At 42.7% G+C, this 24,036-nt stretch overlaps 1 protein-coding gene across 5 annotated transcripts in view; it reads right to left on the reverse strand.

The window, feature by feature from the left end:
* CEP192 (centrosomal protein 192) overlaps nucleotides 1–24,036 on the reverse strand; it is a 94,297-nt gene that overhangs the window by 8,993 nt on the left and 61,268 nt on the right. For all 5 annotated transcript variants that reach the window (XM_036823975.1, XM_036823974.1, XM_036823976.1 and 2 more), the window contains 11 exons: nucleotides 23,748–23,924; nucleotides 20,334–20,594; nucleotides 19,961–20,076; nucleotides 18,323–18,432; nucleotides 15,502–15,652; nucleotides 11,138–11,313; nucleotides 10,399–10,522; nucleotides 8,855–8,960; nucleotides 8,209–8,416; nucleotides 5,917–5,996; nucleotides 4,948–5,043 (listed from right to left, as the gene is read on the reverse strand). In XM_036823975.1, coding sequence (XP_036679870.1) covers nucleotides 4,948–5,043; nucleotides 5,917–5,996; nucleotides 8,209–8,416; nucleotides 8,855–8,960; nucleotides 10,399–10,522; nucleotides 11,138–11,313; nucleotides 15,502–15,652; nucleotides 18,323–18,432; nucleotides 19,961–20,076; nucleotides 20,334–20,594; nucleotides 23,748–23,924 — 1,605 coding nt within the window. The remainder of the gene's footprint in view (nucleotides 1–4,947; nucleotides 5,044–5,916; nucleotides 5,997–8,208; nucleotides 8,417–8,854; nucleotides 8,961–10,398; nucleotides 10,523–11,137; nucleotides 11,314–15,501; nucleotides 15,653–18,322; nucleotides 18,433–19,960; nucleotides 20,077–20,333; nucleotides 20,595–23,747; nucleotides 23,925–24,036) is intronic.

A 24,036-nucleotide genomic window follows, 5' to 3' on the forward strand; every position in this document is an offset into this window, starting at 1 on the left:
GTTTTTATTTTTCAATTTGTTGATGTGGTATATCACACTGACTGATTTGCAGATATTGAGAAATCCTTGCATCCCTGGGATAAATCCCACTTGATCATGGTGTATGACCCTTTTAATGTATTGTTGGATTCAGTTTGCTAGTATTTTTTTGAGGATTTTTGCATCCATGTTCACCAGTGATATCAGTCTGTAATTTTCTTTTTTGTGTGATATCTTTGCCTGGTTTTGATAAACAGGGTGATTGATGATGGCCTCGTATAATGAATTACAAAATGTTCTTTCCTCTACAATTTTTTGGAATAGTTTGAGAAGGAGAGGTGTTAACTCTTCTCTAAATGTTTGGTAGAATTCACTATACTACAAAGCTACAGTAATCAAAAACAGCATGATACTGGCTCCAAAACAGACACATAGATCTACAGAACAGGACAAAAAGCTCAGAAATAAACCCACCCATCTATGGTCAATTAATCTACAACAAAGGAGGTAAGAGTATAAAATGGAGAAAGGGCAGTCTCCTCAGTAAGTGGTTCTGGGAAAACTGGACAGCTACATGTAAGAGAATGAAATTGCAACATTCTTTAACACCATATACAAAAATAAACTCAAGATGGATTAAAGACCAGAAACCATAAAACTGCTACAGGAAAACAAAGGCAGAACATTCTTTGACATTAATCATAGCAGTACTATTTTTGGATCTGTCTCCTAAGGTAAAGGAAATAAAAGCAAAAATAAACAAATAGGACCTAATTAAACTTAAAAGCTTTTGCACAGCAAAGGAAACCATCAACAAAATGAAAAGACAACCTACTAAAGGGAGAAAATATTTGCAAATGATATGACCAGTAAGGAGTTAATATCCAACATATATAAAAAGCTCACATAACTCAACAACAAAAAGATCAAACAACTGATTAAAAAATGGGCAGAAGAACTGAATAGACATTTATTCAAAGAGGAAATGCAGATGGCCAACAGGCACATGAAAAGATGCTCAACATCACTAATCACCAGGGAAATGCAAATCAAAACCACAATGAGATATCACCTCACACCTGTTAGAATGGCTATCATCAAAAAAAGAACACAAATAACAAATATTGGCGAGAATGTAGAGAAAAGGAAACCCTAGTACACTGTTGGTGGAAATGTAAACTGGTGCAGCCACTATGGAGAACAGTACGGAGGTTTCTCAAAAAACTAAAAATAGAACTGCCATATGACCCAGCGATTCCACTCCTGAGTATTTACCCAAAAAAATAAAAACTAAAAACACTAATTTGAAAAGATACATGCACCCCAATGTTCACAGAAGCACTTACAACTGCCAAGACATGGAAGGAACTTAAGTGTCCATCAATAGACGAATGGATAGAGAAGATGTGGTAATATATATGTGCGTGCATGTGTGTGTATTTATATATATATACACACATATACACACAATGGAATATTACTCAGCCATGAAAAAAAATAAAACCATGCCATTTGCAACAACATGGATGGATTTGGAAGGCATTGTGCTAAGTGAAAAAAGTCAGAGAAAGAAAGACAAATACTGTATGATATCACTTATATATGGAATCTAAAAAATGCAACAAATAAAAAATAAGCAGACTCACAGATGTAGGCAACAAACTAGTGGTTACCAGTGGGGAAAAGGAAGCAGGGAGGGGCAACATAGGGGTAGTGGATTAAGAGGTACTAACTCTTTAGGTATAAATAAGCTACAAGGAGATATTGTACAACATGGGGAATATAGCCAATATTGCACAATAACAAATGGAGTATAACCTTTAAAAATTGTGAATCATTATATTGTACACCTGTAACTTATATGCTATTGTACAATACTTCAAAAAATAGAAATAAAATGTTTAAATAATGCAAATTCTTTTTTAAAAAAAGTTATTAAAAAATTCTAGAGTACAAGACCTAAATGAGGAAGGTCTGACCCCCCCAAAACACAATGCAGACTTCCATGGAAATGCTTATGGGACCCACTGCTGGCCAAGTGGTGAAGGACTAAGGCCTCACACCCCACTGATTGCAGGGGACGAGAGGGCCTACAGGAAGGAAGGGGTGTGTGTGGGACCAGAGGCAGAGGAGCCAGGATGCTGTGCCCACCAGAGCAGCTCTTACCCTAACTCACTTCAGCACGTCACCCCAACCACACAGCTCCAAGTCAAATACACGAAATCTGTGTGTGCAGCATGTCAAAGGTCAACAGTGAGGAAGTTGAAGTATTTTAAAACAGTATTTTATAAATTTTACCAGCGTTAAGAGCTTTTTAATTAAATGTTTAGTGTTAAAAATACTGATTCCTAGTTAGAGTAACAATAAATCAGTATCTTTGAGTCTGGACTTAACATTAAAATGCTTCATTGACCTAATTTCTGTGGACACGGAATCTAAGAAACAACTGGGCCTGCAGGCTGGGAGCACAGAGGCAGGAGCTACCAGGGTGGGGGACATGGATGACAGGGCAATGGGAGGATTCAGAAAGGATGGATACAACCATGCCCTGAATGGTGAAAGCACACAACCATCTGGAGCCACCGGAACCACAGCACTACACATCCTACAAACCCCACTTACACTTCCTCTAACACCAATGAATAAAAAACAGAGGAGGGAAAACCCACTACTACTGCATGTTCTACACCAGGCCCTAACATGCCTTAGGCTCATTTAGTCTCATCTCACACTGACCAACGTTTCACACAATTATGGTGTGTGTCTCAGTCGTAACGAACTAATTGTTTTTTCCTTCTGGATCAGTACTCTATACCACAATTGTGATCTTTGGTAACACTTCCCTAAAGGGTCCCAGAGTGATGTGCTGTGCACATAAATTAAGTATCCAGACCTAGAGTGCATTTGAGAGATGTGATCTGACAATGTGGTGAGCAGTGACTTCAGTCCAGGATACACAGTGATGCACACACTGGTTTTGAATTTTTTTGAGTATTTATCCAGAAGTGTGATTGTTGGACCATATGGTAACTCTACATTTAACTTACTGAGGAACTGTCAAACTGTTTTCACTGTGGCTGCACCCTTTTCCATTTCCACCAGCAGTGTATGAGGGTTCCAATTTCCCCACATCCTTGTCAACACTTGTTATTACCATTATTATTATTTTAAAATCACAGTCATCCTAGTGAGTATGAAGTGATCTCACTGTGGTTTTGATTTGCATTTCCCCGATGACTAGTGATTCTAAGCATCTTTTCGTGTCTTTACTGGCCACTGGTATATCTTCTTCGGAAAAATGTCTATTCAGAGTTTCTGCCCATTTTTTAAACTGGGTATTTGTCTTTATATTATTGAGTTGTAAGAGTTCTTGATGCACTCTGGATACAAGTACTTTGTCAAATACATGATTTGTAAATGTTTTCTCCCATACTCTGGGTTTTCTTTTCACACTCTTAATCGTGTCCTTTGATGCACAAAGTTTTACACTTTGATAATTCATTTATTTTTCCTTTTGTTACTTGAGCTTTATTGGTGTTACATCTAACAAACCAATGCTTAACCCAAGGTCGTGAAGATCAACAGTTACCTTCTAGCAGTTTTACAGCTTTATTAGCTCTTACACGTAGGTCTATGGTCCACTTCAAGTTAATTTTAATATATGGTGTGAGGTAAGGGTTGAATTTATTCTTTTGCACATGGATATCCAGCTGTCCCAGCACCATTGTTGAAAAACATTCTTTCCCTGTTGAATTGTCCCTTATTGAAAAATCAACTGACCATAAATATGAGGATTTATTTTGGGACTTTCACATCTATATCACATATTTTATAGGTCTATCTTTGTCAATACCACACTGTTTTGATTACTGTAGATTTGTAGGTTTTGAAAATGGGAAGTGTGAAACCTCCAACTTTATCCTTTCCCAAGATTGTTTTGGTTATTCTGGGTCCCTTGCACACCCACATGAATTTTAGGACCAGCCTGTCAATCTCTTAAGAACAAGCTGGGATTTTGATTGGGACTGTGCTGAACCTGTAGATGAGTTTAGGGAGCACTGCTGTTTTAATACCATCAGGTCTTCTGATCCACGCACAGAAGATGACTTTCCTGCTGGGGCTTCTCTGCACCTTCCTTTCAGATGCAGAACTTCTGTTGAGCAACGTGTGCTCCCTGCTCGGCTGCTTGTGGTCTGGGAAGTGAAATAAACTACGCTGGTAGAACTCTGTGTCTTTACAAGAAAGTCAGAAACCCTCTGGAAGCCTGTTACACAGACCCAGTGAAGGACACAGAGTCTGTGACTCTGTTATTGCTCAAAGATTCTCTCATGGTCAGTTACAAGCTCACAACTATGTTCTAAACCTTATTACAAGTCTGAATCTCTGAGGAACTGGACCCATATCAAGTAAATGCTATAGTTTAAATGAGTTTTGGCTATTGGAATGAAAAAGGAAAAGTGTATTACTGAGGCCACGTGAACAACTAGCATCCCTGCAAGATACATGAAGGGGCCAGGTCAGGGCTACAAACAAACCAGAACTTACCAGGGCTGTGGTACTAAAGGGACCTGTCACACTTGCCCTGAAGACACACTGTTGACCCCACATGAACACTGAGTGGTCTGCAACACTGGTAGAGTTTTCTGACTACAGCTGGTGGACAAAACCACTGTCTAGATCAGCACTACCAGAAGCGTGTTCTAAGCACTGGCAACCTGAGGCCACCTGAAGTGCTTACACCAGAATGTAAACCAACGACACCACCAAGCACGGTGTTTTGTTTCACACAAGATGTCCCGCTGAAGAAGCAGAGCGCTGACCTGTGCTGCAGCTGCTCCTGCAACAGCCTGGCTGTGAGCAGCACTGGTCTAGGTGGAGCGAATTCTTCTGGGTGGAAACAACGAGGCACTCCTAGCCAGCCAACACTGTGTTCTTACCAGACGGCTGTGAAAAGGTGTCAGAACTCACCTTTTGGACTCCATGGCTTTCCAGTACACCAGAAATAGGAGAACATCTGAATGCTGCATAGGTAGCTCTAAAAACATCTCCACTTTCATCAACTCCCTACAAAGACACCATTTAAACAATCAAATAAAAAAACAAAAAAGTAAGCAGATCTATTCCAGTGACACCATTGCCTTCACGGTCATCAAGGTCAAACCAGCCTGTTTCATGGTGGGCCAGGAGCACCCTGGGCTTGGCTCACACCAGGCCTCACCTGACGCGGACCCTCATCCCACCCCTGGCGGCAGTGCTCTGTAGGAGGCTGCTCCCACATCGGAGGACTGCCGTTTCCTCAAAGACCCTGAAGACCCTGCTGAGTGTGCGTTTCAACACTCCATATGATACCAGTGCTTCATTTCTTGTCAGTGGGCCCAGCACTATCTTTTACACACGTCTTGTTAACATTATGGCTCACAACCATGATGGTCAAACGGAGAAAAGGGCAGAGCGGCCACACCACACGTGACCACACACTTGGCTCGGGTGGTGCCCAGTGGCGGACACCACTTGCAGGGCACACAGGCTGAAACTCACTGGCAAGGAAGGTTCAATCCCGTCTCCTGCACTCACTCCCACTGGCTGAAAACACATAGCAGCACTTGGAACCCAGGATAGAAAAGCACACACACAACACCCTGGTATAAAACTTTTATATATTTTTCAAAATAGTTATTTCAGATAAAAAGCAGGGTTGCAGGAGACAGCATGAAACAGAGCAAGCACGTATTTCCACATACATTCTCTAACTTGACTCTCAAAACCACCTCGTGAACACGACTGGGCAGGTTAGCCCCACTTACAAAGATAATCAAGTAAATGAAGCAGGGGAACAAAAAACCAGTAATCTCAACATATGCTCATAATTCAGATTTTTAAACATCCTGCATAAAATTAAACATTAAAATGAGTATATTTGAGGCAATTATTACTGACCTTGACGTAAGGTGGGGCTAAGGATGACAGGTGCCACCTCACTTCCGTGTCACCGTGATTCTCAAGTTCCAGGTAACTTCCTAAAAGGAACACATTTAACAACTCAAACTCTTCGAGGGGTAAATAAACAAGCAGATTCGTGGGATAATGTGTGGAAAATACTGTGTTGACCTCATCACAGGGAAAAAATACACTTAGATCCCTTAGAGTCCAACAGGAATAACATTATTTTCTAACAAAGTCCTGTTTGACAGATGCCCTATCCTGTATTTAACGGAAGTGCAATGCAAAAAGCTACTGAAGAACTACAGCAGGGTCTTCACCATGCATGAACCCCTGGTGCTGCGCAGGTAAGAGGCTGCACGGGGTCAGAGTGCGGGCAGAGCCTGGCCCATGTCACTGCGGCCCTCGGCCGAGATGCCGCACAGGGTGACCTGCATCAGGCCTGGTGGTGGCCAAGGGAGGAAAGTCAGCGGGCAGATGTGGGGTTTATTCTGCAGACAGACTGCAAAGGACGTGCTGACGGATGGGACGGGTGAACAGAAGGGAAGAGACATCAACTGTAGGGATCTGGCTCAACCAAGTGCACAGGCAGTGGTGCCACTGCTGACATGGGAAAGGCTGGAGAAGCAGGTTTCGTGGATGTGTGGGGTGCACATCTGGGGCTCAGGGCGAGCAGAGAGAAGGAACGGGATGCAGGCATTAGGAGCCAGAAGAGGAGGAGGGAGCAGCACAGGCTCAGGAGGGGCCCTGAGGCAAGGTGAGCCCCAAGAGCTGCTCCAAGGGGGAAGGAGTGGCTGCCAGTGCTAAGGTCAAACTGACAAAGACACACAAAAGATGCCCTGGATTTGGCAAAATCAAGCTTTCTAGTGACCTTGATGGGAGCAAGTTCAGGGCCTGGTGGTGGCAGCAGCTAAGCTGCTGAAGAAGCGAGGGTGGGAGTACAACCCTGGCAGGAAGGGGCCAGGGAGGAGGGCAGGGCAGCCGCAGCAAGGCGAGGGGCCAAGGGCACCCCGTCCATGGGTGACGGCAGGCATGCTGCGTCCTGATGGAGACGCTTCGGCAAAGAGGAAGAAATGCAGACAATGGGGGAGGAGGGCCCGAGGGAGCCCTGCCTGAGACGGCAGGAGCAGGTGGGCCCAGGTTCCCAGCGCAAGGGTCACCTGGGATGGTCTCTAGATTTTCAACCATGTGTGAGGCAAAGGCAAGAGCCGGAACAAGGAGCGGGGAGGAGGGGGCAGCGAGCGCTGCGAGCAAGAGGACTCAGCTACTGGGGGCGGGGGCAGGCGGGGAGGAGGGCTGCGAGGGCGCTGGGGAAGCCTGTGCTCGGGGCGTCTAGGGGCCCAAGTCGCACAGCACTCAGGGGCAGAGACAGGGCCAGGATTCTGCCAGACGGGAATGCACTGGGCGAGGGGCACAAGGCAGTCACGAGTGTTTGTGAGGAGTTACAGGGACAGAGCACAGAAGTTGAGGAGGGATAGGGGAGAAGTGCGCTGTGGGTGGGGCGATGGGCAGGGGAAAGGCCTGGAGGTCTGAATGTGGTCAGGCAACTGCTCTGACCACTGGAGTAAGCGAGCTGGGAAGAGCCAGAGGGGGTGATGGGCAGAAGTGACAGGCTTGAAACTGAGTGAAAACATGGTACAGCTCCTGGTGCAGACGAGATCCAGGAGGGACCCTGAGGGCAGGAGACTGAGCTGCAGTGGAAGACAGACGACAAGAGTTGAGGAGCTGGGGGGCCAGGTGACAGGTGGCCCCAGACCCTATCTAAGTTGTCCATGTGCAATCCTAGACCCCAAGGCCGCGGGGAGAGCGCCCACAGAGGCAGAAAGCACTACTCCGGCCCAAGGAAGCTCAGAGGTGCTTCACACACCGCGTCACCATCCCCAGGCCCTGGGTGGTGGGTGTTAATCACAGCTGGGGAGGCTGGGCAAGTTTGGAGCCTGTAGTCACAGAGTAACTGACAGAGCCGGGCTCCACCCACCTTCCTCTCCTCTTCAGCCACTAACTTAGTAGCAATTCTGGTCAAAGAGATAGTGAGAGTCGGGGAGGGATGGTTCTGATAAAAAAGTCTAAGCCTTCTGGAACAGAGAGTTATTAAAGGCCTAAATTCAACATGGTACAATTTTTAAACGTCTGCAAATCCAGCTCATAGCTGAAACGATTTCCAGCGACTACTTGATTTTCTCTTGAAGTAGCGGGAAAACTGCACCTATCACAAACTACAGTTAACTAAGAGCGTTAGATCCAACGTACTAGCAGAAGTCTGAATTACGTAACCTTGTGATACAATACCTGAAGTCTCACCAGGTTCTGTTGTAGGAAAAGTAACAGTCTTATTTCTTATCTCAACTCTTGTGGAAGGTGGTTTTGTCACTGGTTTTACCAGATGATTAACTGAAGGCTCTGTTTCTGGAGAAAGGATTCCAAATGGGCTGGAGGTCAAACAAGTGAAAAGTTCTTCTTGGGTCAAATCTTCTCGAATTTGAACCTTCACAATTTTCTGAAATGAGCCAAACAAAGGGATAAGATGCAAGTGAAGCTGTTATATTTTTTTTTTAATTCCTATTTTTAAATTATGGTAGAGAAAAGTAATGCCAAACAAATGAAACACTGGTGAATTTAGAAATTAAAGTCCATTCAGATCCCAAAGTAGCTCTTTGACTTTATCCTTTCTCCCAACTCCCCTCTTTTCTCCAAAGCAAAATCTTCAAGTTAATGATGGCTTCCAGGCCCCACTCTCCACTGCTGCCCACCCATGACACTTGTTCAGCTCACTAGTGGAAAAACTCTGCACTAAATACTCTATTTAAATAAGTCTATTTGGGCTAAAAGGACACCTCAATTCGACTTCTGAAATGTAAGTGCTATCAATGAGGATTACAAAACTTAAACTGCAGAAAAAGAGAAATGTTGACCAAAAAAATGTTTAAAAAATTACCTTCTGTCCATTGTCACAGTGTATATAGATCAAGCCACTCCACGGGAACATTGAATGTTTTGTGGATAAGGAGGAATTAGGACTCACAAGAATTTGTAGCTTGCTCCTTAAAAGAAGAATTGAACACTGAGAACCAAGAATACCCTGTACTGCAACAGCAGTAACCACAAGAGTTACAAACACTGTCCTATCAGTCACCAACTATTTCGTCACTGCTCAGAAAGAGCAGAGAACAGAGGTAAGCTCCCAGGCGCATATAATTTGGCCTCAACCCCAACCCAGAGGCTGACAAAAAGCTGAGTGGTGTGAATCCAAGAACCTAAGGGCAAAGCTCATGTGAAAATGGACCACACCACAGAAATGCCATCTAAACAGCAATTCAAGTTAAACATTTCTGGAGCAAAAGACCAGTAACACAAAGGCTCTGAGCCACTGATGATAAAGAACGAGCCATCACGGTCACAGAGCATAACTGGAAAGGAACAGAGGGTGGGAAAGGGGGCTGGTCAGGTTTTCTGTGCTCACTGTTCTCTTCTAGAGCTATGGGATGTCAAAGACTTACATGTGGACGATGTAACTGGATTTGTGACTTAAGAGAAACCACCAGTTATAAAGAGAGGTTAGTACCCACGTCCAAAATGGCCAAGCAAGATGACCTCCCACTGCTAAAAGCTCAACATGCAGGGTGATGGACAAGTCTCTGTGAACAACCTGTCCTATCACCTCCCAGCTTTTCACCCATTAACGGACAAACATTTAATTGACTGCTTTGGTCCTAGGAACCTTTCTCTGGAGTGTCCCCAACCATACCTTAACCCAGTCTTGGTCAAATAAACTCTCCTGATACGCATACGCCATCATTTTGCAAAAGCAAATAAACTTCATGTTGCTCTTGTGCAAAGTTGCTATTCCCAAATGTGAAGCAACTTTCAGATGTGCGTATTCTGTGCCAACCCAGACACAGTCCCTGAGAAGCTGCAGAGCTGAGGCTATATCCCAGTAATTAAGCTGCACAGAGAGGGCAGCTGCTCATCACCATCTGGCCCCCAAAGACTTCTTTTTACCTTAAAATATCCTTTGTAGAAAACGGCAAGCTAGATTATGGCTCAGACATAGCAGAAGCCAGGAATCGGTGTCTGTAAAATGTCCTTAGAGAAAACCAGCAGAATAAGCTGCTAGACCCAAGATGACAAAGGCAGGACCACCAGGGCTTTGGAGACCACTACCCTCATCACATGCACAGCCGTAACCCTGTGCTGTAATTCTGTAGGTAGAGCTACATCAGGAACTCTCCCCCGCCTCACACGTCTCTCCACCCTGTTAGGCCGATACCGTAACTGGCTGTGGACATGGTCTCCACCCGCTAAGAAGCATGAGTCTTGAACTCACTGTGGTCCCACAGAACCACGCATGATGCTCTTTACAGAGTCAGCACACTGCAAAACTCTACTGAATAAATTAAAATGGCCTATTATTTGATCCTTAAAAAGTCACCATGCTAAAGCATCTAAATAACACCCAGGGGAAAGGGAGGTCATACTTACTCTGGTGCGATAAACCCATGTTGTGGTGTCACTGTAAGACAATGTGCTGGCCAGTACAGCTCAAATTTCAGTAACCTAACAGAATTGTTTAAAATCTGGAAACGTCCAGTTTTTGCCATATCACCTATGACAGCAGATAAATAAAATGTTACTTACATTTAGCATTTGTGAAAAAGACAAAGGGTAATAAATAGTAAAAATAAATCCTAAATAAAAACACTACCATACTAACTCATTTTGTTTTCCCAACTGCCCAATTACAGAAATTTCAAATTCCTGGTAAAGCAAGACCTTCATTTACTCTTGGAAACTACAAAGATACTGAACAAAGTTTAGTAATGAACAAAGAAGAAAAAGGAAATCTGGTAATTGTTACTCCCTGTCTTGGGCACAGACATAGGTACTAGATTTGTTCCTACTCTGGACCAAGGGTATCAACATTAAGGGTAAAAGAGGCCAAGTGCCAACTGCATTCTCAGTGGGGGATGGGGGGGGTGGGGGGGCAGGAATCAAGACCCCCGGATGGGTAGCTCTGCCACATGGGAGCTTGGCCTGGGGTCCGAGGCCTCGTGTCAGGACGACACTCTGGTCGGGTCTGTAGCAGGCAGGGGAGGCCTGGGCAAGCCACCAGCCACATCTGCACGGAGCCCAGGTCTGTCCTACGAGAGCCCTGAGCACAGAGCAAGTACAGCCTGGGCCCCAGAGGGACTTTCTGTCCTGTCATTGGGGACATACTCACAAGAAGGGGCGACTAAAATCAAGCGTTCAGGCTGGACAGCCCACACTTCTTCCGAGGCCGATTGATCTTGAGGTGGGCGAACAGCTTGTGAAAGAAGTGGAGACCCCTGAGGACCTTTCACTGGTAAAACATCCAAAGAAATGTTACCACCATGTGTCCCACAACTGCCAGATTCACTAGAGAGAGAGAGAGAGAGAGAGAAAAGAAATTAAAAATGATAAAGCAGACTGTGTCACATTTTTATATTAATTATTCATAAATCTGAAAACACTTAGATAAAAATAAAAGTGCATTATATATTTTTCAGTGAATAAGAATCCTTCACATTGGGGTTTTCTTAAAGAAGTGTATAAAGAGTAAAGTACAGGGCTTCCCTGGTGGCGCAGTGGTTGAGAATCTGCCTGCCAATGCAGGGGACACGGGTTCGAGCCCTGGTCTGGGAAGATCCCACATGCCGCGGAGCGACTAGGCCCGTGAGCCACAATTGCTGAGCCTGCGCGTCTGGAGCCTGTGCTCCGCAACAAGAGAGGCCGCGATAGTGAGGGGCCCGTGCACCGCGAGGAAGAGTGGCCCCCACTTGCCGCAACTAGAGAAAGCCCTCGCACAGAAACGAAGACCCCACACAACCATAAATAAATAAATAAATAAATAAAATTAAAAAAAAAAAAAGAGTAAAGTACAGTATAGGTTAAATATTACTAACCTTTAATTAGAATCTGCAATGATTTGTTTCCTGCCTTGACTTCTGCATGCCATCTGAGGCCTCTTAAAAGATTTACTAGAGGGACTTCCCTGGTGGTCCAGTGGCTAAGACTCTGTGCTCCCAATGCAGGGGGCCCAGGTTCGATCCCTGGTCAGGGAACTAGATCCCTCATGCCACAACTAAAGATCCTGCGTGCTGTAACTAAGACCCGGTGCAGCCAAATAAATAAATAAATGTTTTTTAAAAAAGATTTACTAGAAAACTACCCAGGGCTTCCCTGGTGGCACAGTCGTTAAGGATCCACTTGTTAATGCAGGGGACACAGGTTCGAGTCCTGGTCCGGGAAGATCCCACATGCCTTGGAGCAACTAAGCCCATGCACCACAACTAGTGAGCCTGGGCTTTAGAGCCTGCAAGCCACAACTACTGAGCCCACGTGCCACAACTACTGAAGCCCGCGCACCTAGAGCCTGTGCTCTGCAACAAGAGAAGCCACCACAGTGAGAAAGCCCGCACACCGCAACAAAGAGTAGCCCCTGCTCGCCGCAACTAGAGAAAAGCCCACACGCAGCAACGAAGACCCAACACAGCCAAAAAATAAATAAATAAATAAAAGAATTTCCTTCCTTAAAAAAAAAAAAACCTACCCAATATTAAGAATTTAAGAAAAACAACAAAACTGTTCAAGTATCTATAACAATAATGATAACTGCCTTTGCATCACTAACACCAAAAAACTTTAAAACAAAATCTTATGGCAAAAAACTACAGTTAAGAAATGCTAATAAAGCTTAGGAAGATTTTTTTACTAAGTGTTGAAATTGGGTTTTCTAATAAGCCTTAGATTACTAAAAAATTGTAATTCAACTAAATTCCATAATCACGAGAACACATGACAACCAAAGTTCACTGGTACGGTGACCAAGTTCACCTACCACACAGCAGGGGCTACACCTGGACTCCAGTCAACACTTGGCGGACAGAGAGAAATCCCTCTCTTCACCCCTAATTCACTGCCCTCTGACCCACCCCTTTCCAATCAGACCTATACCGCCCCAGAGAAACAAAGGGGGCACCAGCCAAATGTCAGAAAACAATTTAAAAACAAAGTTGATTCCTGTTTTTTTAGCTTCCTAAGAACAAGTTCCTCACAACTGAAGTAACTGTCAAGGTAATTTTTAATACATGTTAATACTATCTTTGACTATCTTAGAAAAAGAATTAACACGAACAGCATAGGGATTAAAGAAACCAAGCTGGCGTGAGTCGGAGGCACTAGGGTGATGGGGATGGAGGGAGTCAGCCCTCAGCTGGTGCCACTAAGACTTGCTGGTGTGAGTTGGCAACACTGGGCCCAGGGAGACAGACCATGTGAAGACAAGATTGGCTGAAAACAGGGGGACTGAGTAAAACGTAAACATATTGAAAATAATGGGGCCAGGCTTCTCAGTACTGGAGAAAAAAGGTACAATTATGGGAAGGAGGAAAGGAATCCATGTGTTATGTTAGATTAGAATTGGAGGTATCAGTGTAAACTCAAGATTTTAACACATTTATAAACAGAAGTAGATATAAATTGCATGTGGATTTGTATATAAACTCATATATTTCCTAGCTCTGTCCACTGAGCAGGCCTGGAAGCAAGGACACCTCAATAGCAATGAGCACGTTGCTGCCCGTGTCGTTTCCAGGTTGGACAGGCAAGTGAAGGACGAGCCTCGACCATCCTGCTGTGCCTGTGAATAAGGAAGGGCCCAGAGGTGTTGTGGGCACAGGCAAAGGACCAAGGAGCAGGTCAGGGGACGAAATAATGACAATAAGGATTAATCTTGAATCCACGAGTCGGCCCTAATATATGTGAATAAGAAGGAAAAGGAAATTCCTTCCTCAAAGTAGAAAGATAACTAATAAATGCAAAGATGGGATCAGAAAATCACCATTTAGTAACCAAGACAGACATAATATGATTCAGGAAGCAATCCTCACTGGGTGCTCAAAGTCTCACGAGAAACAAGATCATTCATTGTCTCCAAGTTGTGTATTATAATATCCCTTCAAGATATTTATTAACTTTACAGTAGAGAAACCTGTCAAACACCACTTAAACAAAGTGATAAAAATATTGCTAGTAACAGGACAAATCAGCATTGTTCACCACCGAGGAAGCTTTGCTGAGAAACAAACAGCATCATTCTGCGTGTCCTAAAGCTGTGAACTGAAATCGAGAATATTTTACAAAGTAACTGGCCTGTATTCTATAAAAACATCAAGGTACCTGGTAAGAAAGAGTTAGCAGCTGGCCTGCAGCCTACTTTTCCCTTTTTAAGAAACGACCAGAGAAAAAAAAGAAAGATGGCTTGGTCAAATCGCCTTGTAATCTTGCAAATGCCGGATCCCACAGCAAATGCACTCGGGTCCTTAAAACAGGCAGCACCTGGTCTGTCTCACATTGCTTGTGGTAAAGAAATCTGAAACTTACGAATTTATGTGGCACAGTTGTTTGAAAAGCATCACATAAGTTACATAGTTATCAAAGTATAAAATACCTTTCATGATCAAAATAGTCTCTTGTGTGACGCACCACACTCACAACTTACGGACCTTGCGCTAAATCTAAGCCAGAGGGGAGTGTTGATGTTACAAAGTAGATCTAGAAAGTACCATGGGCAACCCCAGGTTTCTCTGTGTTTCACCCCAAATTAGTAATGAAGCTTCATTCTGGAAAATACCTTTGATTCTGTGGATCGTACTTGATAAGCAAACCCTGTGTGTTTTCTCTGTTGTGAAAGACTGAGGAGCTCTCTTTATTGAAAGAGAGTAAATGGACAAGCCGACCAAACGCACGTGTGATCTCAGATTAGATTCTGGACCAAAGAGGAAGTGGAAAGGGGCAGTTTCTTGTTTGCTGTTTGCCTTAACTACACAGGACATCACTGGGAGACTCCGTGGACCAGATGGTGGTCCTGTATCGCTGCATCAGCATCCTAACCTTGACGGGCTTGCCGTGCCTATGAGGGGGAGAATCTACAGCCAATTCAGGGCTACTGGTCATCATGTCTGCAAGTCACTCCTAAATGGTTCAGAAAAACCTGTATATACATGAAAGACCATAAGGTAGATGTGGTAAAACGTTATCAACTGCGAAATCTCAGTGCAGATAGCGTATGGGAGTTCTCTATAATTAATTAATTAATTTATTTATTTTTGGCTGCGTCGGGTCTTCATTGCTGCATGTGGGCTTTTCTCTAGTTGCAGCGAGTGGGGGCTACTCTTCATTGCCGTGCACAGGCTTCTCATTGCAGTGGCTTCTCTTGCTGTGGAGCATGGGCTCTAGGCGTGCAAGCTTCAGCAGTTGCGGCACATGGGCTCAGTAGTTGTGGCACACGGGCTTAGTTGTTCTGCAACATGTGGGAACTTCCCAGACCAGGGATCGAACCCTTGTCCCCTGCATTGGCAGGTGGATTCTTAACCACTGCGCCACCAGGGAAGTCCCTCTGTATTGTTTTTAAACTTTTCTGTAAATTTGGAATTATTTCAACTTAAAAATAAAGATGAAATAAACAGTTTGAGACAAAACCCAACAAAGTACAAGGGAAAAGATCAGCTCTACTGTGAATCAAATAATCTTGAACTCAGATGAAAGATGTTTTGTTAGTTTTACCTTTTAGATTCCAAGCTAGGTCTGGAAGAAGGTGGAAGAAACTCTCTGTTAGAAACAGAATCTCTAAATTCTCCAATTACTGAAAGTATAATTTTACGCATGTTTCCATAAAAGAGCTGGACGTCATTGGGCCGCTGGGGAAGGTCATATACTGAAATAGAAAATAATGTTTGAAATACATGAATCTTCACATAATCACACCACCAAGTAACAGAGGTACTCATATATTTACATATTTTCTTGTATCTTCTTAGTTGAGGGTAGGTGACATTTGGATTTTTAACACTACGGATTAGCATCAATGACTGGCAGCTCAGGCTCTGGCCCTGGATTTGGATTACAGCCACGCCAACGCTCAGCCTGGGACCTCTGGCAGCTTCCTTCACCAGCCCGAGCCTCAGTCTCCCCACGGGAAGTACGAGTAACAACCTGTCTCAGGGCTGTGGACACTGTTCTGACCCCCAACATAAACCAACCTGGTCAGTTTCCACAGCTCTCCGAGGCATCATCACCTCCACCCCAAATGAGGGGCCAAAACACAGAGGCTGAGAGCACACACTTCATAAGCGGCAGTCTCATAAAAACTTAAGTAAATCCAGAAACAGGCAGTATTAGTATAACTACATGTATTTAGATTGATCAGACAGTGCTCAAGGTTTATCCAAAGATAAACCTACCTGAATTTACATATACAAGAACTTTTAGAGAACACGCTTGTATTCTACATATAAATTAGATATTAAGAATTAAGTATATTTAAGATGGAAATTCAGAAAGAACACAGGAAGTGTAAATTAAAATTTATATTAAACAAGACATCTGACTATAAAAGTTTAATTGTGAAATTATTTGCCACAGTAATTACACATTTTACAAAAGTGAGATCGCTATGAATGCTTGTTAATAGTAATATGCTCAAATGTTTTTCAAAATAATCATGTAAAAAGTTCAACTGCAACATTCTTATAGGGATCCATTACACCAACCAGCACAAGTGGGGCTGCTTCCTCCCCTCACCTGGACAGCACGCACACCACCTCCAGCAGCCCAATACTCTCTGATGTGCAACCTGGCCCCAAGGACCCACCTGAAGCCCCCACTCAACCCCATCACAGGGGGGGTCTCAGCAGGTCACCTGAGCGCTTGGTCAGGTTTGTCAACACAACCCTTAACACACCCACTTCCTGAATGTTTGCACATGCAGCTCCCTCTGCCTGAATACCCTCCCCCACCCTGGTCCACACCTTCTCCTCCTTGTCAACCCCCTCTCCGCTTTCTCAGCGGAGTGCCCCTTCTCTGTGGCCCCCCAGGTCCCTAAGCACAGTTCTGTCACAGCACTTTCATGCTGTACTTCGATCACCTGTCTCCCCCTTGGCCTGTGAGCCCCTAGAGGCAAGGGCGGCACCTTCTACCCCTGTGACTCGTGCCCTGCACTCCCCACCAAGTCCACTCAGCCATAGAGTCGTGAAGCTGCGAGGGCTGCACACTCACGCTGCCCAGTTCTCATTAGACTTCACTGCTGCTGCTACGTGTGTGGGTCCATCTCCACAGCACAGTTCAGGTTAACTCTTTCACGTGGATCCTTCCTCTGAGGAAGGGATTTGGAAGGTGAAGCTCGGAGGAGCTGAGGTGGCAGAGATGGGCTATGAACTGAGGTTCAGCTCCAAATCCAATGTTCTTTCGAACCATTTTGAATCTTTTCATTATTTTTAACTAACCCACCCTTGAAGCAGATGATCTAGACTCCCAATTTGCTGAAAAGATCATAAACTATTCTATATCACCTCTACATAGGCATAAATATCCTTTTCCTTTATCATTTCCCACTTCAGAAGGAGTGTGTATTTCATCATTAAAAAACTAGAAAATAAAAATGGGAGGAAAAGACACTACCACCTGAAATTCTACCACCAGAATATAACCATTCTTAATATTTTGGTGTGTATACTCCCGCAATTTTACCTCGGTAACTATAAATAAGACATTAAATTATTTTTACCAAATGAGCTGGTGGGGAGTGCAGGGCATGAGTCACAGGGGGAGAAGGTGCAGCCCTTGCCTCTAGGGGCTCACAGGCCAAGGGGGAGACAGGTGATCTTATATGCAAAATTTTAAAATAATTCTTTTCTTAATAAATTGAGGAGCTTTCCATGTCATTTAATATAGAATCATATTGTCTGAATGCCTTCAAAATATTCTATTGTGTAACTAAACGATCCCCTACTCTTGGAAGTTTAGGTTACTCCTAACTTCTTCCCATTATAAACAATACTGTGGTGAAAATCTGTGCACATATTTTTACACAATTTGCATGTTTCCATTCTTATATTTTGTATGAGTCATAAATACCATTAAATACCTGAATTGCTCAGCTCAAATAGGGCTAAACATCTAGATTAGAGTCACACTACCACTATCACATCCTCCATAAATTGTACAGCAGGCACAAGAGCAGAGAAATCTCAAAATGAGTGTAAGTTTGCAATCATGAAATCTTTAACAGTAATAACTTGAGTTTAATAATGACCATTCTCCTCTATTCACAAGTCCACCCAAAGACTAGGTGCAATAACATATTAATAACATCTAACATTTACAAGGCAAAGCCCTCTCATCTGATCTTCACAAGAACTCTGTGTAGAGAACACAGACATTATTCCTCTCATTTTACAGCTAAGGAAACTGAATTTCAGTGATGTAATCTGTCCAAAGTCATACAGCAAAGCTGTGACTCAAATTCAGCCTGATACCACATCTAAGCTAACACTCTTCCTCCTCACACACTGGACCCAGAAGATTTAAAATACGTTGAAATTCCTACCTTCAGTCACGAGCAGCTCGTCCTGAAATGCTTCCGTGAAGTTGATGTTCTGCAGCATGCTCTGGGTGGGAAGGACCTGCTCTCTCACCCCTGGTGTGTGCAGCATAGCTCTGCCAGTAGAGATTTTATTCAGAAGTCGTTTTACATACAAAATAACCTTAATTAGATTTTATTCATGCATTTGGAAAATCCCACTAACATCATGATACATCAGTTCATAGATATTATGTCCTAAATCCCAATATAAGTAATTTTAAAAAAAAACCTTGTTTTGGAAATTCCCTTAAAAGTTATACATGGTAGTACAATCATCAGTTTCAGTTAAACACATCAAAACAACAACTTCCTAACAGAAGAGTAGAAAGAAGATAAAATTAGATTCTTTTCGGGTCATACATTTTCATTATTTGTGGTAATTTGGTCAGTTAGAAATTTGCCTCAGAAAAAATATGCCAAGAAAATGATATAAATAAAACATCAGAAGGAAATATTTAAATTACCATGTAATTCTGTTACTTTGACCTCTTCTAGAGAATTTTGAGGTGAGAGAACTGAAAAGTAAATTTCTCTATAAAACACAGATGTTCACAGACGAAAGAAATCGCATTACTATAAATTAATGGCAAAGAGGAGTTATAAAGGAGTATGCTGATTTCTATATCCCAGTAGAGAGAAAGGACAAAAACCAAAAAACCTTGTGATCTAATTTCTCTAAATGCCAGTTTCTATTTCTAAAATACTCAACTGAGAGAAAAAACCGCATTCAAAGTTGAGCTCTTCACTTCAGGTCTGTGCTATCATCATGTAGCAACTCATCACTAAACTCTTTTTAAGCATTCTAACAGTCTTCCACAGATTAAGAATAAAACAGTTTCCTGAACTCTGTATCAGAATAAAACACAGCAGAGCACAAAGGACTGGAAGAAGGAATGACTGGCCCACGCACACGCCCGCCCTCCCGGGAGGCAATGACTTCCTGCGAACGATGAACTGGCAGGAGCTTCACTTACCTCATACTCAGCTTTAGGCTAGGAAACGAGATTTTGTGACACGAGAACTCTGAATTCAATACACAGAATGTCTAAATCACACCTAGACCTAAATATAAATTTGACAACATTCCAGCATATTAAACTACATTTAGATCGGATGTACCAAATTTTTTACAAGTACAAGCTTAAGTAGCTAGAGTTAGACACCCTACACATGTCTAAAATACGGCTTGATCCTTTGAAATGATTCTCAACACTCCCAGAAACGTTCTAAGTCAGGTGCGTTCACACAATATACTCTTTCAGTAGTTCTTAAATCTTTTCTGAAACTGATCTGCCATCATTACAAAGACGGTCCTACGATGAAGTCCGAGGTCCTCTCTGAGCAAAGGAGCAGAGGCCACTATGTACGTCCAGAAAAGGATACTGCAAGGAAACCTGCAGACGAGTTTCCTACAGGTATTTCTACCTGTATTTCTCCTACAGGTAAGCTTATCGGTCACACAAATTTTACCAAGATTTTTCATCTGCCAGTTCACTAATAAGTAGTGAAACATCTTCTATAAATTCCAAATCCCAAACCACTGTCACAGCCTCTTTATTTCCACTGAATGGTCCCCACCATCATGTAAGGTAAGTGACCCACCTTCGGTACTGCTGTCTTGAAATTTCATCTCCACCAAAAAAGTATATAGTTGACAGTTCTGTGGTGTTTTTACAATTGTTTTCTCTGTCTGATGGATTATATATTATAGTAACATCCTGATGCCAAGAAAAAAATCAGGAGTGAATATTAAATATTTCTGAGTAAGTCATTTCACTCTGAATAAACTGTCACAGGAGCACAAACAGCCACTATAGACAAAGACGCACATGAAGAGCATTTCCAAGATCAGATAAGTCCTTCCACTCCTACATTCCTTTCAAATATGATTTTAGCTCTCTGCCATAAAATACATAATTATTACTTTAACCTAAAAATAAGCTCATATTTTTAGTGCAGAGACTTTCATACTTACTTCTTGTGTTCTTTCCTTGAGCACAAATTTGTCTGGAAAAATCCTTAATACTCGAGGATTCAGCAAAACTTTTTTCTGAGAATCCTTAAAACCTACAGCTTTAACAAAAGCTGCTCGAGAGCCAGTGTTACGAACAGAAAAAACAATTCTACTTTCTTTGCCAGGCACTAAGTCATTCACTGTTACCATGTAACTGTCAGACAACTTTTTAACATCTTCCAAAATCAGGTTACTTGTGCCTCCATAACCAGACAAAGGTATCTAAAAATACAGAACACATACATCCAAAATTATTTTTATGTAAGCAGAAAATAGAAGATTAAATTACAGTCAGAGAAGACAATAAAAACAGATTTACTACAATTAAAATTATTAACCTTTGTGTACTTTGGCTAGTAGCTTCCCCACAGTCAATCTAGCCTTATAGTAAGGACTATGTTTTAAGGGAAAAACAAATCAAAGAGCTGCAAAATTATTTACCTTCCAATATGCCAAGCTTAGATGATAAAGGAACAATAAAAAGATTAATATTGATATGTTTGCTTAAGCAGTGTTCAGTATGAAAGACACTGGTATTTATAATTTATTCTGAAATGCATAAAATAAGGTAAATTGATAGATAGTTAAATATGTGATAAAAGAAATATAGCACAATGTTAACTGTAGAATCTAAGTGGCAGGGCATGCGAGTGTTCACCATGTAATTCTTTCAAATACCCAATAATTCTGAATTTTCAATATGAAAAGTTTTGAGGGCAGAAAAATCTATGAGCATATAATCCTGTTAACTTCTGGTCTAGCAGAGTCATAGGACTGTGCCAAAGGGAACAAAGAGAAGCCCAGAACTCAAACAAGCCTCAGAGCACAGCCAACCTGGTAGTGGGGGTCAGAGTGGAGGCTCCAGTGCTGACCAGGGCCACCCCTGAGCTACAAGGCTCCCATGGGGCTCAGCACTACCAGGAAACAAGGATTCACAGAACAGACTCTATGAATAGGAATGTAAGAAATAGGTACCCTGCTAGGAAACAAACTTTTCATACCCTCTGAGATGCATTCCCTTAAAAATGAGCTTTCATTCCTAATTATTGAAATAAGTTCCAAAGAATCCTTTGCAAACTTAAAAACATCAGTAGCTTATTTCAAGTTGTTATATACTAAGTAACATTTTGAAAAATTAAATTCAGGCTGATCAAAAATCAGTATTGCTTGCCCTTTAGTACAAATTAAAAGCATTTTTAAAGGGCTTCAGATCTGAAGCTCCTGCAAATCCCACCTCATTCAGGGTGAGCTCTGCTAGTTTCAAGAGCCAAAAGTGTTTCTGATTTTTCTTTTCCCACAGAAATTTGCAAGTAAATCTTAGGCAAGAAAATAGAAAGTAACAGGGAAAGTCAGCTTTTGAAAACACTCAAAATCAGTATTCTTCCTATATTTTCAAAGTCTAAGGAGGGGGCTTGCCTGTTGGCGCAGTTGTTAAGAATCCGCCTGCCAATGCAGGGGACATGGTTTCGAGCCCTGGGCCGGGAAGATCCCACATGCCGCGGAGCAACTAAGCCTGTGCGCCACAACTACTGAGCCTGCAAGCCACAACCACTGAGCCCACGTGCCACAACTACTGAAGCCTGCGCGCCTAGAGCCTGTGCTCCGCAACAAGAGCAGCCCCCCCCGCCACAACTAGAGAAAGCCCCGCGCACAGCAACGACAACCCAACACAGCCAAAAATAAAAACAAATAAATTTAAAAAAAAAAGTCTAAGGAGTCACAAATAATTACTGACTAAAAGGTTAAGAAAAAGAATGATTAAATAAAATGAAATCTGACTAATGCCCACTGACCCAAAGTTTCAACCAGAGAAACTGGTGCTCTAGAGCAGGCTTCTCAGGGACTTCCCTGGTGGTCCAGTGGTTGGGACTCTGTACTTACACTGCCGGGGGCCCGGGTTCAACCCCTGGTCTGCAAACTAAGATCCCGCAAGCCTCATAACGTAACATAAATAAAACAACAAAAATAAATATATAAAATAAAATAAAATCCATCTAGAGCAGGCTTCTCAGCCTCAGCACAATGGCCCCTGGGCTGGGCCATTTGATGTGGGGAGCCCTGTGCACTGTGGGTGTCTGGCCACACCCCTGGCCTCTACTCACCAGGTGCCAGTAGCACCTTTTCCCACTTCCAGTGTGACAACCACAAATGTCTCCAGAAATTACCAAGTGTCCCCTGGATGGTGAAACGGTCTCTGGCTGAGAACCGCTGCTCTGCAGGCCTCATTCTGAAAATGGCCATTTACACCTTTTAACACCTCTCCCCACCAAAGCTCACGGGGCCATGTGAAGAGCTCCACAGAGAGTGTGTCCAGCTCCAGCATCAAATAAAGGTAAATTTGCCATAAATATCTATCCTTTTTAAAAAAACTTTTAGGTGTTGTTAATCTTGTAATTTATCACATGTCCACTCTGACACTAGGAAACGACCAACATTGTATTCCCAGCCCCACTGCCAACTAATTGCTCGGTTTTTAGCTACTTTCAGGGAGCTCAGGCTTCATCCGACTACCCTGTCCTTCTTTCCTCTCCTCCAGGATTCATCACTTTTCTCTCTTAGTGCCCTGAATCTAGCTAAAGAAATGACCTGAAATTTTTTGAAATTATGCTGGGAAGAACAAAATAGAAAAGCTCTTGTCTTTGTATCCCTGGTGTACAGAACAGAGTCTAACAAATGACGTCAATAGATGCTTTGCTGAACTGAAAGAATAAAATTTACTTGGAGGGCTTCCCTGGTGGCGCAGTGGTTGAGAATCTGCCTGCCAATGCAGGGGACACGGGTTCGAGCCCTGGTCTGGGAAGATCCCACATGCCACGGAGCAACTGGGCCCGTGAGCCACAATTACTGAGCCTGCGCGTCTGGAGCCTGTGCTCCGCAACAAGAGAGGCCGCGATGGTGAGAGGCCCGCGCACCGCGATGAAGAGTGGTCCCCACTTGCCGCAACTAGAGAAAGCCCTCACACAGAAACGAAGACTCAACACAGTCATAAATAAATAAATAAAAGAACGTGAATTTCTTTAAAAAAAAAAAAAAAAAAAAATTTACTTGGAAAGTCAATATCTTAAACATTTCCATCTGGATTTACCAAAAAATGGATTTCTGAAAAGTTGAGTACATTTCAAAATTTTCAAACCAAAATGAAACTTACAAGCATTAGACAAGACCATTACTTACAGGAATACTATGGTGGCTGCTTTTAAAATAGGGTAATCCTACAAGGTATATAATTACTCCCTAACTTGTTTGTAAATCTAGGTAATCACATATTTTGACTTATAAAAAGCAGAGTATATGTAATTTACCAATATTTAACCAATAGTTACAACATGGCATAAACTCCATGGGAGGGAAAAAAAAGCTATAAAATTATCTTACCGTGAACTTAAAGCCTGGTTGTGATCGAATTCCAAGTTGCTTAATTTCTAGTTTAGCCAACATACAAGATAATCGAGTAGGTGCAAATAACACAGAGATGTAAATGTCTTCTTTTGGATGAATCCTGACCTCACAGTTACTGGTCAATCGCTCTTCTGAACCAAAAGTGTGCTGAAACTACAATTCAAAAAAAAATCTCTGCATAAAACAGAGCAGCAGCACAAATAAAACATACCATTAACATGAACTCCTCGAAGACTAAGAACACAAGATGGCCTACACGTGTTAA

The sequence above is a fragment of the Balaenoptera musculus genome, chromosome 14, assembly GCF_009873245.2.
Source record: "Balaenoptera musculus isolate JJ_BM4_2016_0621 chromosome 14, mBalMus1.pri.v3, whole genome shotgun sequence".
Classification (NCBI taxonomy): Eukaryota; Metazoa; Chordata; class Mammalia; order Artiodactyla; family Balaenopteridae; genus Balaenoptera; species Balaenoptera musculus.